The sequence below is a fragment of the Chinchilla lanigera genome, unplaced genomic scaffold (genome assembly GCF_000276665.1).
Source record: "Chinchilla lanigera isolate Chin_1 unplaced genomic scaffold, ChiLan1.0 scaffold00035, whole genome shotgun sequence".
Lineage (NCBI taxonomy): Eukaryota > Metazoa > Chordata > Mammalia > Rodentia > Chinchillidae > Chinchilla > Chinchilla lanigera.
Window position 1 is genome coordinate 604,044 of NW_004955436.1, and position 26,374 is coordinate 630,417.

Sequence of the window (26,374 nt, forward strand, 5' to 3'; positions counted from 1 at the left end):
TCACCGTCTCACTGATCCCACAATGACTGGTTCCAGATGCCTAAGCAAGACTGTATCTTTGTTCCTTTCTCTCCCTAGAGCTCACCGATCCTAACTGTCTCCCACCTCTGTGGAATTAGCATGAAGAGAAGTGGCTAGAGATGGAGGAAGCCCCTTTTGATATCAATGGTAGACCAGATGCTTGACCAGTCCTGCTGTATCCCACTCCATATAATTGAAGGTGACAGAGATCAAAACCTCTGGCTCGTCATACCCACCAGAGAGCAGGTGAAACCTAGCAGAGTTCTGCTTGCACAGAGAATGAGAAGTAGGCTCAGTTGTCCGCCCAGACCCCCAGCCCCTTCCTTCACTGGTAGGCAAGAAAGCAAATTGCAGGAGGGAAACAGCTGAATAATCAGTCTCCTAACCACAACCACAGAGGGTGGGAGCTCAGCCCAACTGCTTCACAGCCAGATGTCTCCATTTTTTAACTAAGGGTGAAGAGCACAGTGGTGGAATTCAGATTGAAGTAGAAATAAGACTGAGAGCATTCTTTACTTTTATGTCTTTGTATGTGTGTGGAGTGTTTTTTCTTTTTCTCCTCTCATGTGTTTGTTTGCGCAAAATGGAGAATAAGAATTAGTGCTTTAGATAGTTCATTCACGGTTATGTCATGTATGACCTGTGTATGAAGAAGTTGTGGATAGTGGATTCCAACAAAAGCTTTCCATTAGCATAATAACTCGTTCTGGCCCTCTTACAACTTCCCCCAATATCCAGTTCCACTTCTTCATCTCTTCTTTTTCTCCATCTCTGCAAAAGTCTTCTCAAACCCCCTTTCCTTACTCCATCCATGGCATAAAAATATCACCAGAGTACTATGTCTTTTCTTTCTTTCATTTGCTATGATCTATTTTCTTCTTTTCTGCTTTCTGAACAATTTTCTTGGGGTATTTTTTTCCTTTCTCCTTCACTGATCTTTAACATCCCAGCATACTTGTCCTCAGTATTATGGCACTGTCTCCCTGTGGTACTCAAAAATCTGTGAATTTGTTAAAATAAGTTTTAAATTATATGATTCATATAGGATTAGCTCTATATATGCTGATATAACTGGTGGTTGTTCTTTCCTTACAAAGCAATGGCCACTGATAGATGGATCCTATTATGTTGAGTTAGTTGAACTGGTGCATAATCACCAGAACATAACCAAAGCCAAGGTCACATCACAGGGAAAAATACACTAACTAAAGGAATCTTCACAGTGGTGAGTTTTCTGCCCTCATTGATCTTCAACCCTCAGCACAAAAACGAGAGAAATATGGTAAACAAGGCAACAAAATGCCTCCAAATGCTCTTGGTTTCAAAAAGCTGGCCTCATGAACACTGAAATAGAGTGAGTTTTTTTTACGAAGAACTCAAAAACCAAATGATTAAAATGTTTGAAGAAATCAAAGAAGAAACTAATAAGCAAATTTATAAGATACTCAGTGATCTTAAGGAGGATACACAGATAAAAGATCTCATTAATAAAATATTTAACAAGCTTAAAGAAGAAACAAACAAAACTTGATTGAAATGAAGAAGACAGTGCAAGATATGAATGATCAATTTAGTAAATAATTGCAGATTATGAAAAGGAATCAAGCAGAAATCCTGATATGAAAAAATCAATTGAACATGTGGGCAACAGGAATGACCAGTCTGAGGGGAAACATCAGAACCTGAACAAGATTGATGCAGTAGATCATACACTCAGTGAAACCTTGAAAACCAGGCATGATGAGAGCCAGATCTAACATCTGCTAGAGGACTCAAAAAACAATCTGAGAATTGAGGAAAAGTTAGATGACACCAAAAATTTTTTAAAATTATCCACTGATATCATAGTAGAAAATTTTCCAAACCTAGGAAAAGAAATGAAAAGCCATACACATAAGGCATATAAAACTCCACATAGCTACAACCAGAAAAGAACCTCTCCACAACACATCATAGTCAAAATTCCAGGAATTTAGCACAGACAGAATATTAAAAGCTATTGTAGAAAAACATCAAGTAATCTATGAAGTCAAGCCTATCAGAATAATAGCATATTTCTCAAAACAATTTAAAGGCTAAGAGAGCTTGGAACAAAGTTTTCAAACCCTAAAGGAAAAAAATTCCCAAATTATTATACCCTGCAATATTACCTTTCAAAACTGATAAAGAAATAAAGACTCCACAACAAAAAGAACTTAAAGAAGTTTATTGCTGCCAAACCAGCAATACAGAAAGCACCTAAAGGATCCTAGGAACAGTTAGGCTAACATCACTAAAGAGCCCAGATGAAAGAATATATCTAATTGATACACTAATTAAACAAAAAGAATAAAAAAGAAATCATTCCTGAAAAACTAATGCAATGACAGAAATCAGTATATACCTTTCAATAACAACACCCAGTGTCCATGGTCTTAACTCACCAATCAAAAGACACACATTGGCAGACTGGTTCCAAAACCAAAACCCAAACCCCACCATATACTGGTGGGAAGAGACACACCTCATCTACAAAGGAGCATATAAGCTAAAATTAAAATGATGGAAAATGATATTCCATGCAACTAGAGCTTGAAAGTAACCAGGAGAAACTGTTCTATTTTCAGAAACAGTGAACTTCAAACCAAATTTCATAAAACAAAACTACTGAACATAAAAGGACAAAGAGACACAAATAAAATCCTAACAAGAGACTTCCATACCCTACTCTCACAAATAGGTCAACCAGACAAAAAGATCAACAAAGAAACATCCGAGTTGAACTACACCATTGGACAAACTGACTTAAACATATTTACAGACTGTTTCATCCAACAACAAAATACATGTTTTTCTCAGCAACACAGAGAACTTTCTCCAAATAGACTGTATCTTAGGCCATAAAGCAAGCTTAAATAAATACAAAACAACTGAAATAATCTATTGCATACTACCAGATCATAGAGGAATGAAACTAGAAATCAACAACAAAAGAAACCACAGAAACAATGCAAATACATGGAGATTAAATAATATACTCTTGAATATCAGTATGTCAGAGAAGAAATTAAAAAGTTCCTTGAATCAAATAATAATAGAAGCACAACATGCCAAAACCCATGGGACATAATGAAAGCAGTTTTAAGAGGAAGTTACAGCTGTAAATACCTATATTTAAAAAAAACAGAGCAATCATAACCTAATGATGCATCACAAGGTACCAGAAAAAAAAGAGCAACCCAAGTTAAAAACTGGTAGAAATTAATAAAATTGAGACTAAGAAAATAATATAAAGGATCAATTAATCAAAGAGTTGATTCTTTGAAAGAATGAACAAGATTGACAAACTCTTGGCAAAATTTACACAAAGGGAAGAAAAGACTCATACCAATGCAATTAGAAATGCAAAGGTAAAATCACAATAGGTACTGCCAAAATTCAAAGGATTCTAAGAAACTGTCTTAAAATTTCTATTTTGACAAGTTGGAGAATTTAGAAGAAATTGATAAATTCCTAGACACATATGGATAACCAAAACTAAACCAAAAAATATAAAAACTCTGAACAGACAATGAAACAGTAGTAATAAAAACCCTACCAACTAATAAAAGCCCAGGACCTGGGAGATTCACCACTGAATTTTACCAGAACTTCAGGAATGAACTAACACCAATACTCTTCAAACTTTTCCATGAAAGTGAAAAGAAAGGAGCACTGCCAAGCTAGCATTACCCTGATACCAAAACTGGACAAGAATTCACAAAAAAAGAAAACTACAGGCCAATTTCCTTAATGAAAATAAATCCAAAAATCCTTAATAAGTACCTGCAAATAGAATATAACAAATCATTAAAAACATTATATATCAGACCAAATTGCCTTCATCCCAAGGATGCTAGGATGATTCTATTACATAAATCAATATATTACACCACATAAACAGAAGTAAAGATAAAAATCACATAATCATCTCAACAGAAGCAGAAAAAGTCTTTAACAAAACCAAACATCAATTTCCTGATGAAAGTCCTGAAGAAAATAGGTATATTTCTTCTTATCTCAACCAAATGAAAGCCATTTCTGACAAACCCACTGTCAAGAGCATACCAAATGTGGAAAAGCTAAAAGAATTCCCTCTAAAATCCAGAACAAAACAAGGGTGCCCAATCTCATCACTCTTGTTCAAGATGGCACTTTAAACTTGAGTCAGAGAAATCAGGAAAGAGAAAGAACTAAAAGAGACATGAAGGGGAATAAAAGAAGTTAAACCATTGATATAATCCTTTATATATGAGACCTCCCAAAAAACACCAGAAATCTCTTATAACTAATAAGCAAATTGAGAAAAGTAGCAAATTAAACAAAAATCAATAGCATTCCTGTACACTAATAACAGATCCACTGACAAATTGGGAAAACAAGCTCATTCATAGCAGCTTCAGAACAATTAAATACCTAGGAATTAACCTAACCAAGGAAGTAAAAGACTTCTGTTACAAAATTTTTAGTACTCTGAGGGAAAAAAAAGAGATTGAAGAAGACCTTAGAATATGGAAATACATCTCTTATTTCTGGTTAGGTAAATCTTGTCAAAATGGCTTTACTACCAAAAGTAATACACATACAGACTTAATGCAATTCCAATCAAAATACCAACAGCATTTTCCAGAGCTAGAAAAAACAACCCTAAAATGTACATGAAATCAGAAGAGATCCAAATAGCCCAAAGCAAGCCCAAGAACAAAGCAGAGGCTATTACAATCCTGGATTTCAAGTTATACTACAAAGTACAGCAGTAAAAACAGCATGGTACTGGCACAAAAATAAACATGTGCAATGGAACAGAACTGAAAATACAAAAACAACCCTATGTACTTTTAGTCATCTTATTTTTGACAAAGGGACTGAAAAACATACCCTCAAGAAAAGATAGCCTCTTTAACAAGTGGTGCTGGGAAAACTGGCTATTTCTATAAAGAACAATGACTCATCCGTATCTCTCACTATACTAAAATCAAAATAAAATGGATCAAAGACTTAGCCATAAAAGCAGAAATACTGAATCTACTAAAGGATAAAATATGTACAACTCTTGAAGGTGTAAGTATAAGCAAGAAGTTTCTGACTATAACCCCAATTGCACAAGATGTACAATTATACCAAGAATCAACAAATATGATTATATCAAGTTAAAAAGCTCCTTCACAGCAAAGAAAACAACCAACAGAGAGAAAAGACAACCTACAGATGAGAAAAGTTTTGCCAGCTATTCCTCAGACAGAAAACTAATATCTAGAATACATAAGAACTCAAAGAGTAAATCCAAGAAACAAAAGACCCAATCAAAAATGGATAATTGAAACGAACAGACATTTCTCAAAAAAGATGTATAAATAGCCTAGATGTCCCTGAACAATGTTTAGCACCTTTAGCCATCAGAGAAATGCAAATTAAAATAGCACTGAGATTCTATCTTACTCTAGTAGAATGTTTATCATCAAGGACTCAAAAAAACAAAAAAATGCTAGTGAAGGTGTTAGGGAATAAGAAAAGGTTCACATTCCCTAACACCTTCACTAGCATTTTTTTGTTTTTTTGAGTCCTTGATGATAAACATTCTACTAGAGTAAGATAGAATCTCAGTGCTATTTTAATTTGCATTTCTCTGATGGCTAAACAGTGTTGGATTACTGGATTACATTCACAGAATGTAATCTAGTAAAACCACTATGCAAATCAGTACAAATATTCCTCAAAAAACTAAAAATATAAATTCCATTTGACCCAACTATTCCTTTCCTGCATGTCTTCCTGAAAGAGTTAAGGTCGTCATATACACTGACACACTCATCCCCGTGTTTACAGCAGCACAACTCATGATAGCTAAGTTATGGAAGTGCCTGTATGCCCACCAACAAATGAACCGATAAAGACAAGGTGGTATTTCTACATCATGGAACATTCTCTGCTATAAAGAGGGATATATTTGAGTCATTTGTACAAATATAGATTGATTTTAGACCACAATGTTAATTTAAATAAATTAGACATGGAAAGATAAATATCCCATACTTTATCTTATATAAAAAACCCAAAATTTGAATAATTTAAAAAGCAAAATAAAAGAGAGATGGTAGGAAAGAGGGAGGTAGACTGAGAGATAGGAAGGAGATAAGGAAATGAGGAGAGGAGTTGGCAAAGGAGAAGGGAAAGTAAACATGACCAAGATTTGATATATGTATCCCCCAAATAAATGTAATTGTTATGCACTGCAGACATATACCAACATTAAACAGAAGAGCAGCCTGGGCCATACCTGCCAGGGACAAGGTGGTAATGCTAGATTCTGCTTCTGGCCCCTCACCAACTTCATTTACTGCTGCAACAAAAAACCTATTCCAAAAACAATTTAGAGAAAAGTGTTTCACATGGCATGGTGTGAGCATGAGGTAAAAATAGAAGAGCAGTAAGGTTTCTGTTTAAAGGACGATGTGGCAACACATATATCTCATTACTTAGTGCCACTAGACAGCACTAACATGACCGTCAATCACATCCTTGTTTACATTCCCCATGCAACAGTTCAGGGTCACTGAGGTCAGCACCCAAACTCCGCTATCACCGTGACTCCCAGTCCTCCCCTAATTTAAAGAGGTTGGATGAACTCTAGACAGCTAACAATAAAAAAAAATCCCAATGGTTAATAAAAATGCTATTGACAGAGTTTAACCTCCTAATCTTTTTCATGTTGGATCAAGTGAGAAACAATATTCCTGGTGATTATGGTGTCTTTATTGGCTCTTATTTATTAAGGATCCACTGAGTAAAACAACACTTGAAGACATCTTGTATTACTTAACTTTTACATGCATAGAAAAGAGAAAAACCAGTTCCAACCCAATACCACAGAGTCAGTGAAAAGTCTTAAAAGACATTTAAACTATTTAAGTGATATTTAAAAATATTTTTAATCATCATGTCTGCAGCCATGCTGGCTAAATGTTCCTCTGCACCATTTAATTCTTACCTGTAGGTGGTATTTGGAAGAGTAGAATAAAACTGGAAACTGGTTCTCTGTGTCCCTGAATCAAATTTATTATTTTTGCTGATCAGCCTTAAATTATAACCCAAAATAGGTCCACCTGGGAACTGGGGTGGAGTCCAACTGACTTCCACAGTGTCAGGGCCAGAGCTCTCGATATTCTTAATAAAAGGCGCAGTTTCAGGAACTAGAAGAGATAATGAGGACATGGTGAGCATAAAAATGAACAGCTTTTATGTTTTAAAAATAGGATATATGAATGGAAGATTGTTCAAACCATTAAAGAAAATAAGGAGATAATTATTAGATAAAACATTACAGATAATACAGAGTTTCACTAGACAAGATACTTATTTTCTTATTCTCTTTAATGGTTTGAACAACCTTCCATTCTTACATCTGGTAATCTGGGCAACATAGTTGAGGGTAGCAATATGCAATGTAACAACCACTGTTAATTCATATGATTGTGCCTTGAAACCCTGTATCACTTTAAATATTCTTGCTTTGGTTTGTTTATGTTTGTGATGCTGTTTTGCTGCTCTTGTTCTTTTTGTTGTTGTTGCTTGTTTCTCATTTACCACTCTCTTTAAAATAAAATTTTTAAAAATATAAAAATAAAAATAGTATAGGAAAAATCTTGATTTTTAAAAAATTAATGACAGAATATTTGATTAACAACCAAAAATGTGACAAGAGATAATAAGAATCTCTGAGCTGTAATTTTTGATTCTTAAATTATACCAGTTAAGTGCTAAGATTTTCCAAAAACTCTTGCAAATGCTATTTTGCTCACTTCTAATTTAAGAATAAAATTAATTTTGAAATATATAAAAAGGTTAAATATTCCTGAAAAGGAAAGAAGAGTTCTCAAAATTCCTAGAGACCTAAATGAACTGAATTGAAAGAGGGAGCCAGACTGGGAAAGAGAAGAGAACCAGACAAGCTAGGTGAGCGATCAACAGGAGCCCAGGAAAGAAGCCAGTCTGGCCCGCCGCTCATGCACTGCGGCCTGACGGTCCCCACTGAGGGTGCGGCTGCAGAGAAGCTGAAGTTACAGTGGTCTGCTCCGCTCTGTGGTCATCAGCTCTGATGACCCAGGCTCCACCTTCCCACCCCCTGAGTGGGCGTCAGCAGCCCCTGACAACCCTGGCAAAGGACAAAGGAGCTGAGTTAAGGAAGCGCACTGACTTCCAAACCCCAGACAAGGAAATGATATGGCCGCCTCTCTTCCACCACGTGTCCACCCCACCTTCATGCCTCAGCTCCCTGAGCCACACGCTCTGAGAGCACTTGGGTCTTCCTCCTTAGCGCTGGAAAACGCTCTGCATCTCCACTGACTCGCTGCAGCTAGGTGAAGTGACAGCTCAGCTTCACCCGATGTCTGAAAGGCCTCCTCATGAGACTCTCAGCCTTTCTCTAGGAAAACCTATCCCAAACTCCCAGACTAATCCTTGGCAAACACACATCTGTGTGTCATTCCTTCATTCCATGTATTCTGTTACCTTCATGAACAGCAAAGGAAGAATGACCTGCATTTCCACTAGAAGGATGATGCTAAAATGTAACTCTAGAGTAGAGTCAGCATGCTCTGCTCTACTCCAAGAAAGCTAAATGCCACCTGCATGGGAAGATGTATTTATTGTCCAAATGTCTCCAACAACAACAAAAACATCTTTCCCAAAAGGCTGGTATTCTTTGCCTAGCAACCATTACTCTTGGTTAAGAAATGATCTTCTGAAAGCCATCATCATCTGGAACCATAACTATGAGAGAATAGCCCTATAATGCAATAAATACACAGCAGATAAGTTTCTAGATGTGGCTACATAAGGAAGAGAGAATCTGGAACGTGAAAGCCTATCCATGGAAAGGATGTGGGTGTGCATATCTAGCAGAGAGGACCAGAAACGGAAAGCAAGATTGTCTTCTTCATGACTTTGATTTGACCAGCCATAGGCCCACAGCATTTCATTATCATTACAAAATGTTCCAGCACTGTTGGAGTATACGAGGCATTGCTTGAAACAAGCAAGGATACGTGTATTTTACTTGAGCCTGGAACATTTTAAACATGGCCCTGAGCTAGTATCTGGCCTAGGTTCTGAGCTTAGGTAATCAAAGAATAATCTGCAAAAGGGATCACATAAACCCTAAGACCTAAATAAGCAAGGAAAGCATACTCAGGGAAAAGGGGAAATTTCCCGACGAATTTCATCAGGATCAAAGACCATATTCAGTCCAAGGTTGTCTGGATACGCCCACCTCTCCAGGATGAGAGACAGGGTACCCAGCCAGCCTGCAGTCATCTGTTCGGATGCCCTGGCTGACTCTGATGGTGGAGACAGACAGCCGTGCCCTGCGTGTGCGCACCGCACCTCACTTCCTGCGGGGCTTCTAGGTTTGAGTCCTGTCCATGGTGAAGCTGTCACCCCTTCCAAACAGGAGATCTTGAAATTCCCCAGTACATGTACTGTTTTTTAAACTTGTCTCTGACAAAATGCCAAAATATTATAATAGTCTCCCAGGTGGCCTCTGCTTCTGCACTTTCCAAACCCTCTCACTCCTTCCACTGATGCTATGTGTGGTTGCCATGCCTCTCGCTTAAAGACATGGAAAGCACTTACTCCTCTGCTTTTTTTTTTATTTTAAAGAGAAAAGAACAAAAATAAATCACAAAAATTATAAAAATGATACAGAATTTCAAAACAAGATGATAGGAAATCAACAATGGTTGTTGTATTACTTACTGTTATCTTCAAAGTACTTGCTCAGGTTACCAGATATAGGTATGCAAGACTGATCAAACAATTAAACATTAATTGTTCCTTTCAAGAAACCAATAGAAATTAGTAGTACAATTATCTTAGCTATCGTGTGTGTGTGTGTGTATGTATGTATATATTTCCCTTCCTTCTCTCTTTCTTTTTTTCTTTCCCTCATCCCAGTTGTTCTTTTCTATTAAGCAGTTTCTTTCCCTTTCCAATATCTATTGTACATTTCAGTTTTATTCAATCTTTCTGGTTCTTACACTAGGGAGAGAATATGGTGTTTACACAGGTAGGTCTGATTTATTTCACTTATGAGTATGGTCTCTAGTTGCATCCATTTACCCACAAAAGCCTCAAGTTTATCTTTCTTTATAGCTGAGTAGTATTCCATTGTATAAAAATACCACATTTTTTTATCCACTCCTCAGTTGATGTTTTAAAGCTTTCCAGAGTTCCTAACTGCTCTCTAAACAAAGTCCAAACTCCACAGCCTGACATTCAAAGTTCCCAGTAGTCAACCTCCGGGCCCAGTCTCCTTTCCAGCAGCATCCCTGCTATTTCTCTTCCTGTATCTCATGCTTCCAGTGCATGGAACCCCACTCCTCCCCTCCATGCCTCAGAATGCAATCCTTACAACTTGCTCCTGTGGTCACCGAGACCTGCCCTTTCCTCACCTTTCGGCCACATGAACAGTGAAATTCCCTCCCACGAGATTTCTTTGATGTTATACTGTAGAAATAATATCTCCCTTCTCTGAACTTTTTTTTTTTTGTACCGGGAATTGAACTCAGGACCTTGTGCTTGCTAGCCAGGCGCTTATGTCACTGAGCTATATCCCCGGCCCTCCCTTCTCTGAACTTACCCAGGAATTTGCCAGTGCCTTTGCTTACAATGCTTGTAATTAAGTAATGTCTTATTGCAGGGTTTTGGATCCATCAGTGCACCTATGGGTACCACTTGAGTCTATGTTGAATGTGAAAACACTTATTTAGGCTGAGTATTTCTGTAAGGATATAGTAGAACTCAGAAGAGAGAAGCTCAGTGAAAGCTGCATTCTGATAGAGCCACATTCTGCATAAAGGTTGGGGAACAGGTACAGCTGGAATCTGTTAGGAAAGAAGTCTTTCCTTACTTTCCAACAATAAAACAATTGTGTTTTAGCCAATCCCCCTCATTTCTGAAGCAGTTTCATCACGTGGCTTTAAGACACAAGCTTCAAGAGTTTGATCCTTCTTGGTGCTCACTGTTATCTCCTCTTTTCTTGCCACCAAATCCTGGGATGTCCTAGGGCTACGTTGACCCTCTCCTTTTCCAATCTGCACCCTGCCCACCACCTCCAGGCCTGGGATCTGAGATCTCACCTCTATGTCTTTAACTCTTACACTGGCATCCTGGATGTCTCCAGCTACCCCCTGAGCTCCAAATATATACATTCAACTGTATCCCTGACAACTCCATTTGGGTGTTTGATTTGAATCTCAAATTTTACTTGGACAAAACAGACTTTTTTATTTATCCTAGTAAAGCAACCCTCCCCCAAGTCTTCCCAGGTCTCAGTAAATGGCCACCCACAGGTGTTCAGCCTGGAAATCGAAGTTACCAAGTTTGCTCCCCCTTCCTCCTCTCCAAATCTACTCTGTAACCCCATCAGCAAATTTTTCTACCACTACCCCTATGACCACCGCAGTCAGAGCCACCACCATGATTTGGTGTGAGTGTCAATGGGCCAGCAACTATGGAATCAATATTGAGGTTCCTCAAAAAACTAAAACTGGAAATTCCATCCCACCCAGCTATTCCCCTTCTAGATATCTTCCCAAAAGAGTTGAAATCACCACATTATAGTGATACATGCACACCTATGTCAATAGGAGCACAGTCAAAACAGCTAAATCTTGGAAGCAACCTGTAGATCCACCAGCTGCTCCCCAGCTTCCCTTGGCCACCCACTTCCACCACTCTCAGTCCATTCTCCAGAATACAACAGCCAGAACACAACTGTTAAAACTTGGATCCATCTTCCCTGCTTAAAACTCACCAGAAACTTACTGCCCCTTGGAACAAAATCCGCACTCCCAGAGTGTGTGGCCCCAGGTGAGCAGGCCTCTGGCCGGCTGCTGCTCTCATATCTCCTGCTCTCAGCTGCTCTCTCTGCCTTCCAGCCACACTGGCTGCTCCTCCAGGATCCCCAGCTCTTTGCTGCTGCAGGTCCTTCCTGCTCTTCCTTCTCCCTGGAAAACTCATTTCCAGACACTTGTGTGGCTTTTATCTTGCGTCATTCACAGGTCTGTGTGAATATCCTCTCAGAGGCCCTTCCTGAAGTGGTCACGCTTGGGCATTCTGTATCACTTGTGCACTTAGCACTTCTCTGTGAATTACACTGTCCTGTTCAATGAACCACTTCCTTCTCTGTGCCATAGCTACCCAGGAATCTGTGTAAGTGCTCCTGTCTTTCTCCCTGTGCCAGGGCAGCAGCAACTATACCGTGACTGTCCATCAGGTGGAGGTAATACTTCAGAAGTCCTCATCTTTCCCTCCTGGGGAAAACCAGCAGGAAGCAGCAGGGTCCATCTGCAGACCCTGCCTTCCCTGCAGTGGGTTGTTAGACAGTCTGAGCCCGGCAGCAGGGATTGGCAAGCTCCTCCCACTCTCATTCATGCTGAGTCACATCACCCAACTCAGTCTGTATCAAAAGGAGCAGCAATACTGCGGTAGCCATCTGCAGATCCTTATGTTTTACCTTCCATTGGCTAGAACCCAGACTGGGAAGAAAGATGCTATTTACAGGGTCCTCCCACCATGCCAACAAATACCTTTGCTTAGTTACTTGTCTACCTGTGTCCCCAGCTGGAATATAAGCCCCCTGAGTGTTAAAACCTTATCACTATTGGTCCCTGGAACAATGTCTGCTACATAATACGTGCTTAAAGACTACTTGGGGAGTGAATGGGGAAAAAATGCTGACCTTCTCTTTGATAGTATTAAAAACAGTACAAAAATAAACATCTTTGCAGAAAACAAGAAAGGAGTTGGGTCCCTTCACAAATTTCACTAGTACACAGCCAAAGAAGTTCAAAATCTAGGTGACAAAATACTAAAACTTGTCTCAAGAAACAGATAAAGAACCCACACTCTTCTTGCCACACTGCTGTCTCTCCTCAACCCTCCTCTGCCCACACCTACCCCAGCCACAGCCTGCAATTCGTCCACACCACAGCCAGTGGGATCCTTGCAACATGCAAGGTCAGTTGCATCAGACTGAGGCGGAACAGAAGAAATAAAGACAGGTAGAAACAAGAATAATGCAAGACATTTAAGAAAGAGTGCAGCTTTGGGACACATAGTTACCTGTGGTTACAGTGCATTTTTCTTTTCTAGGAAACTCACACACCCAGTCCCCTACATTCCTAAGGGTCTTAAAGATACAATAATAATGCTGTAAGTTGGCCCATGCTTTCCTGTCTGAACTGGGCCTGCTTCTGCCCACAGACCTCTGTCCTCAAGGAAGCTGCACTAGGAAGTCACAGCACTCTCTAAACTTCAAGCACACAAAATGGTTTACACTCTGACTTAGCCCATCAAATAGGCGGCCCCACAGACCTATTGGATACAGTCCTAGGTTGTCCACCTTACACTACCAGGACCACATAAAACTGCAGCCCCAGCTGGGTGTGGTGGCACACGCCTGTAATCCCAGCACTTGGGAGGCTGAGGTAGGAGGATCGTTGTGAGTTCGAGACCAGCCCGGGGTTCAAAGTGAGCTCAAGGCCAGCCTGAACCGCATCACTAGACCCTGTCTCAGAAAAGACAAAAAAAAAAAAAAAAAAACCTGCAGCCTCTGACTGCAATGCAGCTCATTCTACATACACACACACACACACACACACACACACACACACACACGCACACACGCACACACCCCTGAGACCTGGACCTCTTTCTGCCTAACAGACCTCCCAATGCCTCACTGACATATCCAGAAATGCTTTTCTGTGATGGAAACCAGTGAACCTACAACCTATTTGGTGGGTGGGTGAATGAGTTGAGGTTCCCGTCTCCTCCTGGGTGAGCTCCCTTGAACCCCATCCAATGACAGAATCATGTCACTCCTCTGCTCAAGCCCCGTAGCAACTCTCCTTCCACAGTCCACAAAGGCCTCTGAGGTCAACTGTGACCTGCCCTTCTACCTTCCTGTCACCTGTCTCCCCGCTTCTCTGGTCCAGGCCAGGCAGGGACGCTCTAGCTCTGGGGCTCTGCATGGGCCACCCCCAACACCACTTCTCAGAGCTGTTTGGCAGACTTCCTCAAGTCCTGCAAATCTCACTCCAACTTCACCCTCCCTCTCTGCAGGCTTCTTCAAATCACATCAGCTCTCCCTCCCCACTCCCACTTCTGATCCCCTAAAGCATTAACTCTGCTCAAAATGTAACAAACTCTTTCCTTGTCGTTTATCACACAGAACATATTTCTCACCAAAGCATGAGCTCCCCAAGAGCAGGGGTCACTGTTTTGTATTGTGAACATTACTGGACATATAATTAGGTACATGATTATTGAATACATCAATTAAAACAAAAGCAAGCTAAGGCAAAGCTCTGGAACAAGGTCCGTACTGCAGAAACAGTGAGTGCATGCCATACCTCCATGAGGATGAGTCCTGTAACTTGGGCTTGGTGGAGAAGAAAGCTGCAGCTGGGCTGTGAAGACCCAAACGACTCGAAAAACATATTCCGTGAAAGGGTGTAGGGCCTGCGTCATGTAGGAGAGCTCGGACACAGTCTGCAGAATGTGAAATCAATAGTCAGCATTTATTGGACGGCCCTCCTTACCCTGACCCAAGAGCACAGGTAACTGGTAGGCGATGGATGTCCTGATATTTTGTGTCCCAGATCCTGCCAGATGAGATGAAGTAAAGGCCTGGTACTGACAGCCCACCCCACCCTCCCGACATTGTCTGCACAACTCACACACAAATTCTCTCCTTAAAAAATAGTAAAATTATGGATTCAATTATTTGAAACGTATTTCAAGGTTTTACTAAAATTTTTCTATGTTAATGGTCTTGGTGACTTGGGATTATTTTTTTCTAAACTTACTCATGCTTTCCTGAAAGGGACAACACTCAAGGACCACCCTAGAGGCCCTTCTAAACTGGAAGAATTCCAGAGAATCTTCCTCCCGCCTCCCCTTTATCCTTCTTGGAATCTCTGGGGAAGGGGTGGATAGATAATAACAAGTAGGATAAGTAGGCATGTGAAGCTGTGCTGGAAAAATTGTGTGTGTGGCCAATAATTTATTTTTTTCATTTAAAAAAGTGTTTATGGAGTAGCAGAAATTAAAGTTCATCAGATTTAAATATTATGCTTGGATCTTTTCCAGAAAGCATGCATCCCTTTAAGTAGTCTCTCCTCATCCTTGAGGATACATTCCAGGACCTTTGGTTGATCACTGAACCTTCAGACAGCACTGAATCCTATGTATAAGGACACTGACATTAATATTGTGACAGTTGATCTGCTAACCAAGGTGATTATTAAGTGACTAACAGGTGGATAGCATACACCATGTGGATACAATGGACAAAAGAATGATTCATGGCCCAATGAAACAGAGTGTTATGATAAAAAATTGTATCATGCTATTGAAAACAGAAAGCAATGTAAGATTTATGAATTGTTTGTTTCTGAAATTTCCCATTAAATATTCTATGGCTGACAACAGGTAACTGAAACTACAGAAACCAAAACCACAAATAAGGGGACTACTGTTATTTTACGTAGTATTTGGGTACTTGAAATTATCCAGAGAGGGAAGTCCTTGCTTAAATACAAAAGTAGCTTTTCTCACCTCAGTGTAAGTCCAGCTTCCTGGAAGTTGTGCGTATTTCCACTGAATGATGTATTTCACTTCAGAGATGTTGGCAGATTTCCACCTTAAAGTAACACTGTGGCTTCCGATAGAAGAAGCAAAGGGTGCAGTAGGGAGGTTTGTGTTTTCTGGGGAGAAAACAGGGTTTCACTCAGTGTGCACTCTATCCACCAAAGCCAAAGAGAGTGTGCCTGCTTCCTCAAGGGCGCTCAGCATCCTCCTGCTACAGTGGCCAACTGAGCTATCCACGGTGCACTCGTGCCAGGTAGTTCTTTCTGTTTTAGAGGTGTGCAACATGGAGTGCTCAGCACTTTCCAGTGTCTCTTAGGTGCTGCTTTCTTACAGGCCAGGGGCATGGATGCCCATTACGGCTTGTGTTTAGAGGGCCCCCCCAAAGCCTCATGTGGTCATAGGTGAGGCTTTTCAGAGGTGGCTGGATCTAGAGTATGTGATGCAGGGATTGTGTGTGTGATTACTAAATCTGTTTGCTGCTTGGTTTGGCACCACCCTAATCCCAGGGGCCTAGATAGAGTATAAAGGGGACAGAAAAAAGCTGCTAAGGTACTTTGCTTGACTACTTTTGTTGTCTTCTGCCTGCCATGAACTGTTTTCTCCTCTGTGATACCCCTCTGCCAAGCCACTCTGCCTTGGAGCCAGCCGAGTACGGACTGAAACCTCTACAAACTGTGAGCCAAATAACCCTTTCCTCCCTTAACTTTGGGTGTCAGGTATTTTGTCTCAGGAATGAAAAAAGTAAGTCAGTGCCAAAGCATATCTGGGGTACAGCAGAGTCACCCACTGCCCTAGGACATGTACTTCAAGATAGATTTTGAGATTTTACACTATAATTCTGCTATTACTGCCCATGTTGCCAACAATTTTTTTTTATATGTACAGGCTTTACATTCCACTGTGTTTCTAATAAGGCATTTCATGGCTTCTGAACATTACAGACTTTACAGGTTGTGGCTTGCATTTACTGGATGCTACTTGCCAAGCATGATACCTGAAGCTAGTTTTCTGCACTCCATGTATCACTAGGAGGAAATTGATTTATTTTACTTTCTCTTGCTTTTTCCAAAATGTGATGAATTTAATGCTTTGGCTTTCTTTGATAGAAAAAAATAACTACTGCTTGGATTGCAAAAGCATGGTAGATTTGGTAGAGAGCTTTAAATGTTTAAAATCAAACTGCCAGGACCTCACAATATTCCTACACTCTGGTCCTTGAAACAGCAGCACCGGGAAGTCAAGCTGGCTCGGGCTGCACGTTGTTCCTCATTAGGACAGAGGGCCCGAGTCTCCTGACCCTGAGGCAAGGCCCACCCTTGACGTCAGTCACTGCCACACTGCCTCTGTGTTGTCTGCAAGAAGGATCGTATTGAGCCTAGGTCAACATGGCCTCTGCTTTTCAAATTCCTGAGTTTTCGCCATCTGTAAATCTTTTTCGGCTCTACTGAGAGGTAGACATGGTAAGAAGTGCTGTCAGAAGAGCCACTCATTAGGGTGTGGTGGTCAGGCGCGGTCCTCACCCAGCACCTCCTCCTCGTAGGCGCCTTCTGCACTGCTGCAGCCAACTTCGCAGGCCTCTCGCTGTAGAGACAGAGATGTGCATAAGGGTGGCCTCATGTTGGCCAGTGACAAGCTCCCACCAGAACCTGAAACCCAAATATCTGACAAAAATTATATCTTGTGTGTCTGATTTACTCCACTCAATATTATGGTCTCAAGTTGCATCCATTTTCCCCAAAGTAAACAGCAAAAGAACTAAAGAACAAAATAAAAGCTAGATTCTAGGAAACAGGAAGACAGATCTTTTGCAAATGGAATGGGCTCAAGAGATGGCGAGAGGAGAGGGGAAAGGGACATGAAGGAATGAAGACATGTCGTTGCACCAACTCCCCACAGTGATTATAATCATGTACTGCAACAATGTACTAATAAAAATAAAAACTGAAAAAGCATTATCTTTACATCAACTATTTCAACTGAAATACTTAAAGTTCCAGCTTGGTGGGATTACACCAGTGCTTCCCAAATTGCTTTTGCCTATATTCTATAGTAAAAAAAAAATTAAAAAACAACCAAGTACATATATACATACATATTTTTAAAAAGATTCATGAAAAATATGGCCCCTGCCATTTTAGCAGTTTTGTTGCAATATATTCACATACCATAAAATTTAAAATACAGGTTCAGCTGGGTGTGGTGGTGCATGCCTGTAACCCTAGCATTTGGGAGGTTGAGGAAAGAGGATCATCATGAGTTGGAGGCCAGTCTGGACTATATAGTGAGTTCAAGGCCAGCCTGAACTACATGGTTAGAACCTGTATCAAATATAGATAGATAGATAGACAGGATAGATAGAGATAGTTTCAGTGGTTTTTAGTATATTTATAGAGCTGTACCAGTGATGTAATTTTAGGACACTTTCATTACCCCAAACTGAAGCCCTGTACCTGATGTACTCTTAGGTGTTCAACTCTATTCCATCTTGTTTCTTGTGACCCTTGGTTTTGGTTAACTGAATCAATTCCATGGCCCTCTGATGAGTCACCACCTCCAGCTTGAGAAGTGTTGAGCTTAGCAATGCAATTACAGCTTTGCCATCTTGATCAAAGTTTTCATGAGCTTGAAACCAAGATTTCTAGCCTAACATGATGCTTATGAGTTGCCTGATTATTGTGTTATCCATGCTTTCTCTGGAAAATTAAAAGGTGGCTATCAATTTTTATAATAGCTAAACAGTTTCAAGAATGTCTTAATACCAAAGTTGAATTTTAAGATCTACAGAAGTCTATTGATGATTGACCCATATCTCATCAACTAAAAAGCAGAGCACATATTTGATGACTGAAAACACAAACTTCCTACAACACCTAACAGATGGATTAGCATTAGGTACAGGAAAAGAAAAACTTGGATGGAAAGCACACATCATAAAACAGCAACACAACCATGATCAATCTTCCCGCTCTCCTTCAATTTATACTTATAAGGCCTGGGATAATATGCTGTTCTTTCTCATTGTTGGAGCAGAAGCCATGCCACAATACATTTGCCCTGGAAGACAGGCTGTAATTCACAAATGCTAACCCTCCCGTGTTTGATCTACGCACTGAAGGAAGCAGAGCCTGATAAGCCCAGGTTTGCTTAGTTAAGGATTAAGGTAAATACCTTAGTTTTGGCTCAGGATTATCTAACTTAAAGAGTTGGTGAACTTTTCACATCCTCTTTGCAACTTCAGGAAAAGTATTCAACATATCCATTAATTTTAGGAAAAAACAAGCCAATGGCATCAAAAGTTTCATTTGAGATTCTTTTTGCAAGAAAGAAAACCAAGGAAGAAGAATGGAGATACAGTTGGAAATAGAGTCTATTTGGAAGTATAGCTAGTCTTGACAGTCAGAAGAAAGTGTGGTGCTATTTTTCCTGGATTTTTCAGGGGAAATATCCAGTAGAAATGCCAACTGCCCAAGAGTTTAAATGCTACCCTAAGTGGTGATAAAGCTATGAACACGAGCACGGCAGCAACCAACACTGGACTTCAGTGAGGTCATCCAGACTTCTTGAGCTCAAACTGCCTGGAGTGAACCTAGAGGTGTTAGACAGAACAGTTCTCACAGTCTGACCCAAAGCCTGGCGTGGGCGGTTTCCACAGCAGGTCCTGCTTACCGAGCTGCCCTATTCACTGTGGAGGTTGCATCTATTCATCTAATGCTGCATGTGCCTGCAGACTCCTCCCACTACACTTTAGTTTCCAGTGCCATTAGACCATTTCTGCTGTCCCTCTGGCTCCATTTCTGGCCGCGCACGCAGCGGGTGCTGCCAGGACCTTGTCCAACTTGTGCCAGCCAAGGCAGGCGCACCCACCACCCTCAGAGGAGCAGCTACTTTGTTTTCCCAAAGATCATTTACCCATTCAAGAGTATTTATCGGTGCCTTTACGTGCCAAGGGCTGTTTTTTGCTCTAAGAATATGGCATTGAGCAAGGTAGGTAAGTTCCTTGCCTTGGTGGAATTTACACTCTCTCAGAAGTAGGAGGACGATAACCAAATAAGGTATTTTAACATTCAGGTAAAGAAAGTGCTGTGAGGAAAATGAAACAAGTCAAAGGCAGAGGGTGTGGCTAGTAGGAGGGAGCCTTTCTTCAGCTCAGGAATGGGCAGGACAGTGAGGAGATGACCCTCAGGCCAACATCTGAGTGGTGAGAAGTGCTGGGTTTATGCATATCTGAGGGCAGATGCCTGGGAACAGGGGCTTGTGCTCTGCAGGCAAGACACAGGAGGAGGGCGCAAGGAAAGCCAGGAAAGGACAGCAGGAGAAGACAAAAGAGCTAAGTCCATGCTTGATGTTCGCCACAGGCTGAGGTGCTGCAGTCAGACCCCCGACCCCGGCTGGGCCACGCCACTGGCTTGTCAGTTCCCAAGATGGACTCCCTCCAACGACTCTGGGTGACAAAAATGCCAAGTTTTGCTAGGTGCAAATACTAACAATGAAAGTTTTATTTCGTAAAGGTGTGCACAACTGAGTTAAAATACTATGTGTCTATACATCTATCTACACTGTATGTATTTCCATGCTATTTAAGGTGTGACATTTTAAAGTGTAAAATAACCAAGTATATGGGGCTGGGGATTTAGCTCAGCGGCAAAGCGCCTGCCTGGCAAGCGCAAGGTCGTGAGTTCGGTTCCTGGTACCGGAGAAAAACCAAAAACACCAAAAAAAAATAAATAAATAAAATAACCAAGTATAACAAGAGAAAATATTCACACATCTAAGTACAGGCACCTGGGCAGCACAACAATTAGTGAGTTATGCACATCATCCTGGGCAGCTCTGTGGCTTATGAAACTCTCTCCCCTGCCTGGCTCTTCATGGCACTTTATTTTTTTTTATTTTTTATTTTTTTTTTGGTTTTTCTCCAGTACCGGGAACCGAACTCACAACCTTGCGCTTGCCAGGCAGGAGCTTTTGCCGCTGAGCTAAATCCCCAGCCCCTTCATGGCACTTTAGTAGTAGTGCTGCTTTAATCATGTAAGAATTCTCAGAAGCTTTTTAAATTTTTTTACCTCAGTCAGGTGAGATCTTTGTCTGTTGACACATGGGGTGAATTTCCCTATCTATTTTACTGAGTCTTAGCCCACCCCACCACCACCCATTCCCAAGGAAAACCCCACAGGGCAGGGAGGCCACAGACCACTGAGAAAAGTTCCACTCAATTTGTGTTCTTATTTTTGCTATTGAAAAAGAATGCTCTGCTCTAGTAATGGCTGATGATGTATATTCCTTCCCCAAGCAAGGAAATGTAGTTCTCTCTGTTTCTAGAACATTCAAACTGAACACAGTATAGATTTGAAGGTGAGAAATAACATAGTTTCTTTATGTCACCTGCTGTCAAATAACCTAATCCTGAGGGACGGAACCCAGGAGGGACAAGTGTAAGTGTAGAAGACTGAGCAGGAAAAGATCAAACTCTCAAGGTTGTTCTGAAGAGGAGAAAGTCAAGGGGAGAGAGGACCAGAGAGGCCCCAACAGAGAGCCAGAGCCAGCATGGAGCCACTGCTCTTGTAGCACGGGAAAGCTGCTTCCAAGTGCTGGCAATGACTGTGTTGGATAATGAAGAAAACTGCATTTTCATGCTGTGGACTAGGGGATGAGACTGGTCAAGGCAACCCTGGATGTGTCTTTGAGTGTCCCTTCCCCTTCCCAGGCTCCAGGACACACTGTTTCAGCCAGATTAGAGTCATATAAAGTTGCTCCTCGACTGAACACTTCCAGACATTTTTCTTATTTTTATGGCCTAAAGACTATAACAGTTGTTTGCCTTGTACTGTATTAGGTATTATAAGTAATCTACAGGTGATCTGAGGCATACAGCAGGATGTGCACAGGTTATATGCAAGTATTATGTAGTATTACATAAGGAGCTTGAGTATTGAGCACTTTTGTGCCCACAGAGTTCCTAGAACCAGTCCCCTGCAGAAACGAAGGGGCAACTACACACATATACATGTGAATGTGTGTATACACATGCATATCCCGATAGATTTATATACACGTGTAAACACACATAGATACATAAAGCAGCCAGTGTTTATTCCACAAATGGAATCAGCCATCATTTTTGTACCTGGAGTAATAGCTCTCTCAGGAAGAAAGTCTGTGCGTGAGAATGTTGTACACGTATTCATTTTTAATAGAGACCTGAGATAAATACATGGGTTTGACAACACCCTTTCTAAGTAACTATCCACTCACCTCATAAACAGCGGCATAAGTATCATTCTGCATAGGAAGAACGGAAAGGAAAATGACTTAAAATCTTGAAAGTTGTAAATAATTCTAATGCACTTAGAATTATTATTATGTACTTAGTTGTACATTTCTTCCAAATTAATTTTTTTCCCCAAGGTTGATAAGCCACCAAACAAAACATAAGCAAAATGTCCCCCCCAGCGGCCACTGTGTGAAGCATTCTGAACTGAGTTTGCATCATTGGAAAAGGCAGTGGAGCAGGATGTGTGCTAGCAAATCTTCGCCAGTCAAGAGGGGAGCTGTGACACTCCACATTACGGGGTGAAGTGTCCCCAGAGACCCAAGGGAGACGGACTAAAATGGAAGCCACCAGTGGCCCCACCTAGCAAAGGCCAGTGGGCTCCTCGGCCCAGCCTTGCTTCCCAGCGTCCATGCTTCCTGGGTTGCTGCCCAACAACAAACAAATGCCTCTTGCCCTCTTCCTGTCCATTCACGGGAAAGTGCTGCTGTGTGCCTCTCACTGTGTGCAGGGCAGGAAACACAGTCTGAGAACTACAGAGTATTCTGCCCATGGTGTAAAAGAAAACAAAGACATATATGGACAAATAATTCAGTTGTCATTTGTGAAAGTACATAACAATCACTAAGTCCAGGTATAAGATGTTCCTCTCTTCCTAACTTCCATGGGGCACACAGCCACAGTGTGGGCATGGGCATAAGTCTGGAAATCAAGGACTGCAGGGGCACACTGGATAAAAAAAAAAAATGAAGAATGTAAATAAGAAGAGGTTAATGTCTTTATTTAAATATCAGTATTATAATTTGATCCAGTGATAGAAAATATTAGGATTACCCTACATTGCCATGATTCACTGGTTTAACCTCTTACCTGAACAAAGGAAGCCACTTTTAAGCAACAAAATTCTTTTTTTTTTTTTTTTTTTTTTTTTGGTTTTTTTCCGGTACCAGGAATTGAACTCATGACCTTGTGCTTGCTAGGCAAGGCGCTGTGCCACTGAGCTAAATCCCCAGCCCCAACAAAATTCTTTTCCATAAAACCAGAATACTTACCAATGTGTCAAGACTATCCTTAGGAGGAGATTCTAACATTATTCTAACTTAATGACAAGAAAGTAGAGAATCAAGGGATTAAGTATGTACTACAATTACATTACATACTAAGTGGCAAAGTTAGACTAAATTAAAAATGAAAAACAATCTGAAATAAATATTCTTACATAGAATAGACTAGGTTGACAACATCTGGATTCAATGGTACCATGTTCCCTGTAAAAAACTCTGAACTTGACCCAGTACCCTGCTGCCCAAAGCATGGTTGGGGGACCATCAGGATAGAAGCCTGCTACAAGTGCAGAATCTCAGGTCATGTGCCAGGCTACAGCTCACTAGATCTCAGATAACTGCACATCAAAAACTGGCGCTCATGAGACCAGGAAAGTTAAGAAATACCTAACGTTTTACTAAAAAAGGTTTATGGTTTTGGAGCATCTGGGCACCTCAGGAACCCTTGGATTGCTTTGCCCTTCCTCTGCCCCTGTTGCATGATTAATGTTGATCTCAGTGCTCTCCGTTCATATGGATGGTTCTGGCTAGCCCATTTTCCCTTTAGAGTCAAATAAACTGATAGAAAACCAGTGGAAATGCAAATGAGAATCCTCTTAGACAACTTTCCTGCACAGGGAAGCAGCCATATCAAAAAGGAAACACAAGCCACACTTACACACTTGACAGCACAGTTTTCCTGGTGTATAGAGCTCCAAAAGTGACATCCTTGGATACACTACAAGAGATAGCAACAGACAATAGTGATGAAAAAAATGCAACTTTTCTTGTCACATGAAAGGGCAGACTACAAAAAGTATCATCTTATGGTTTTTTTTTATTGTTGTTGTTTTTGTTTTTTGGCACTGGGAGTCGAACTCATGACCTCAGACTTGCCAGGCACATCCTGTGTTTTAGAAACAGAAATCTACCAAGCAAGCTAAGGCCCCAAAAGACCAAGAGCTTTGTGGTTGTGATCAGCACTGCCCTAACTTCAGGGGGACCAGAACTTGGGGTGGGTAACCGCAGAGCAGCAGGGTGGCTGAACAGTTAAGCCGCGGGCAGCCTAGAGCCCAGAAAGCTCCCAATCTGGGTAGCAGGCAACAGGCAAAGTCCAGAACAGCATAGCATCGAATGTATGCTGGGTCCACCGGCTGTGCTCACAACCAGTCCAGCTCAAAACTAACCAGTGGACCACATGGGCAGCCTGCTGCCGCTAGCCACATTCACCCACAGCTTCCCTCAAAACATTTTTCAGCGCCACCTGACCACCTGTTGGACAGACTTGGCACACTTCTCCTTGCCTTTCCTGATGGCCTAGGCCTTCAACGTATCAACCATTCTTACCTCGGGCCACGTATAAATAACCCCAAATCTGTAACTGTGACTGGGCTTCTTCCTGAACTACAACCCAGACAGCCACTTAGACTTCTCTTACGCCCCTGCCAGCAACTCAGATTTGCACATGAAACGTGAAGCTCCTCGCTTCCCACCCGCTCTTTCTCCTGTGTCTCCCATCAGTCTGCTACAACCCTCTGAGCTTCCTTTCCTCCACCCTCCTCCCACGCCCATGGGCCCGCCTTCTCCAAACCCTGCTGGCCGCCTGAAGTCCACCACGGGCCTGCCCTCACTGCCCTGACTTCTGCTGGGCCCTTCACCATTTGCCTACAGCCGCATGAAGGATCATCTGGTCTCCTGATCTTGCAAGAGCAAACCTGGTCACACCCTCCTGTTATTTGAACTCTCTATGACCCTCCATCTTTCTGTGGATTGAGGCCAAGAGACCAAGCATGGATACAGAGCCCCCAGCTACCTAACTGCCAGCCTTGGCCACTCCTTCCCCTCCACACGTGTACCCATTTTCCCAGCAAGCTGAAATGCACTGTCTTCCCTGAGCGGGCAGGCTGCCTCACAGGTCCACATCTTGATGCATAAGCCCCTCTGCTGGTGGGCCTTTCCCTTCCTGCTTCTTTAGAAAACTCTTCTTTCAGGTTTCAATTTGGAGGCCTTCCGAGCAACCAGGTACTAACTTTTTCCTCCTGTGCCTCCTCCACATACGCACTACTGTCCCAGTTCTCATGGTGGTGTGTGGCCCAGGTTTCACCTGTGTGTCTAAAAGGCTGAGAGTCCTTTTAAACACAGATACTATTTCATTCCTTTGCAGGTCTCTAGTACCCAACACAGTGCCTGGCTCAAACTGATAGCTTGAGTCACCAAACACTGATAAATGAGTACACGTGCAAAAAAGGAATAAAACCGTAAACTGCAATTGTTAGAAGAAATATGAGAGACCATGCGCCCCAACCCTCTCAGATTACATGCAGTAAAACGCATTCTCCAAAGTAATTTGTCCAAAGCCACATGGCTATGTAAAAATTATGGGCTTGGATCAGACCTGTGCTTTTTCTACTTCAATATACTTTGTTTTTAAATAAACCTCATAATCGAGACTTCTCTGTATTTTTGATTGAACTTTTTTCCAGCAGAGACAAGTAAGTGAGATTTTACTTAGCAATTATTCTTACTATAATAAAACCTGACTATTGTTCCTTTTCTTCTCTTTCTTTTTTTTCTTTTCTTTTCTTTTCAGGTGCCAGGAATGGAGCTTAGGACCTCTTACACTTGCCAGGCAGGTGCTGTGCCACTGAGCTATATCCCTGGCCCCACTGTTCCTTTTCAATCAACACAAATGCCATAAAGTTCTTTTTTTTTTTTTTTTTTTTTTTTTTTTTTTTTCTCTGGTACCGGGAACCAAACTCACGACCTTGCACTTGCCAGGCAGGCGCTTTTGCCGCTGAGCTAAATCCCCAGCCCCACCATAAAGTTCTTGACAGTTAAGCAGTTACTCACCGGTCCACTCAGATTATGTGGGGTGCCAAGGTCCGGCTGCTCACCCTGAAAAGAAGGGTGTAATGAAAACCAGCTATTGATATTGGTAATTACCCCACCTTTCTTAAAAGCTCCCCAGATTGGTGTTGCCTCCTCTCTGTTTTCTAACAGTGAAGTAAGAAGCTACATGTTCTAAAATCATTAAATCCATCATGAAAGCAGACAAAATGCTGGTGCAAATTACACATTCAACCCCTGAAGTTTTGTGGGAGCCACAAAGATAGGATTATGAATAGATTTAAGAGCAGCAGAGGTTGATGAGAGCATCTCCTACCAAATTAGATAAATCTATGGATGATCAATTAATTAGGTCAATTGATTAGGTGCTCTCCTGGATTGCAGATGAATTGGCCCAGATTCTTTTTTCTTTCAATTACTCTTGAAGAGCAGAATGTTGTACATGTGTGTAACACAATACACAAATGCTAGCTTTATTTCTCACATATTTCCAAATTTTAAGAAGTTTTGTAGTGGGAGCAAA

General features: G+C 41.3%; 1 protein-coding gene across 3 annotated transcripts in view; it reads right to left on the reverse strand.

Annotated features, from left to right (window-relative positions):
• Ros1 (ROS proto-oncogene 1, receptor tyrosine kinase) overlaps window positions 1–26,374 on the reverse strand; it is a 108,157-nt gene that overhangs the window by 76,006 nt on the left and 5,777 nt on the right. For all 3 annotated transcript variants that reach the window (XM_005389121.2, XM_013516701.1, XM_013516700.1), the window contains exons 2-9: window positions 25,855–25,899; window positions 23,684–23,743; window positions 21,946–21,972; window positions 17,214–17,274; window positions 15,661–15,809; window positions 14,454–14,592; window positions 7,028–7,229; window positions 6,317–6,393 (exon numbers count right to left, since the gene is read on the reverse strand). In XM_005389121.2, coding sequence (XP_005389178.1) covers window positions 6,317–6,393; window positions 7,028–7,229; window positions 14,454–14,592; window positions 15,661–15,809; window positions 17,214–17,274; window positions 21,946–21,972; window positions 23,684–23,743; window positions 25,855–25,899 — 760 coding nt within the window. The remainder of the gene's footprint in view (window positions 1–6,316; window positions 6,394–7,027; window positions 7,230–14,453; window positions 14,593–15,660; window positions 15,810–17,213; window positions 17,275–21,945; window positions 21,973–23,683; window positions 23,744–25,854; window positions 25,900–26,374) is intronic.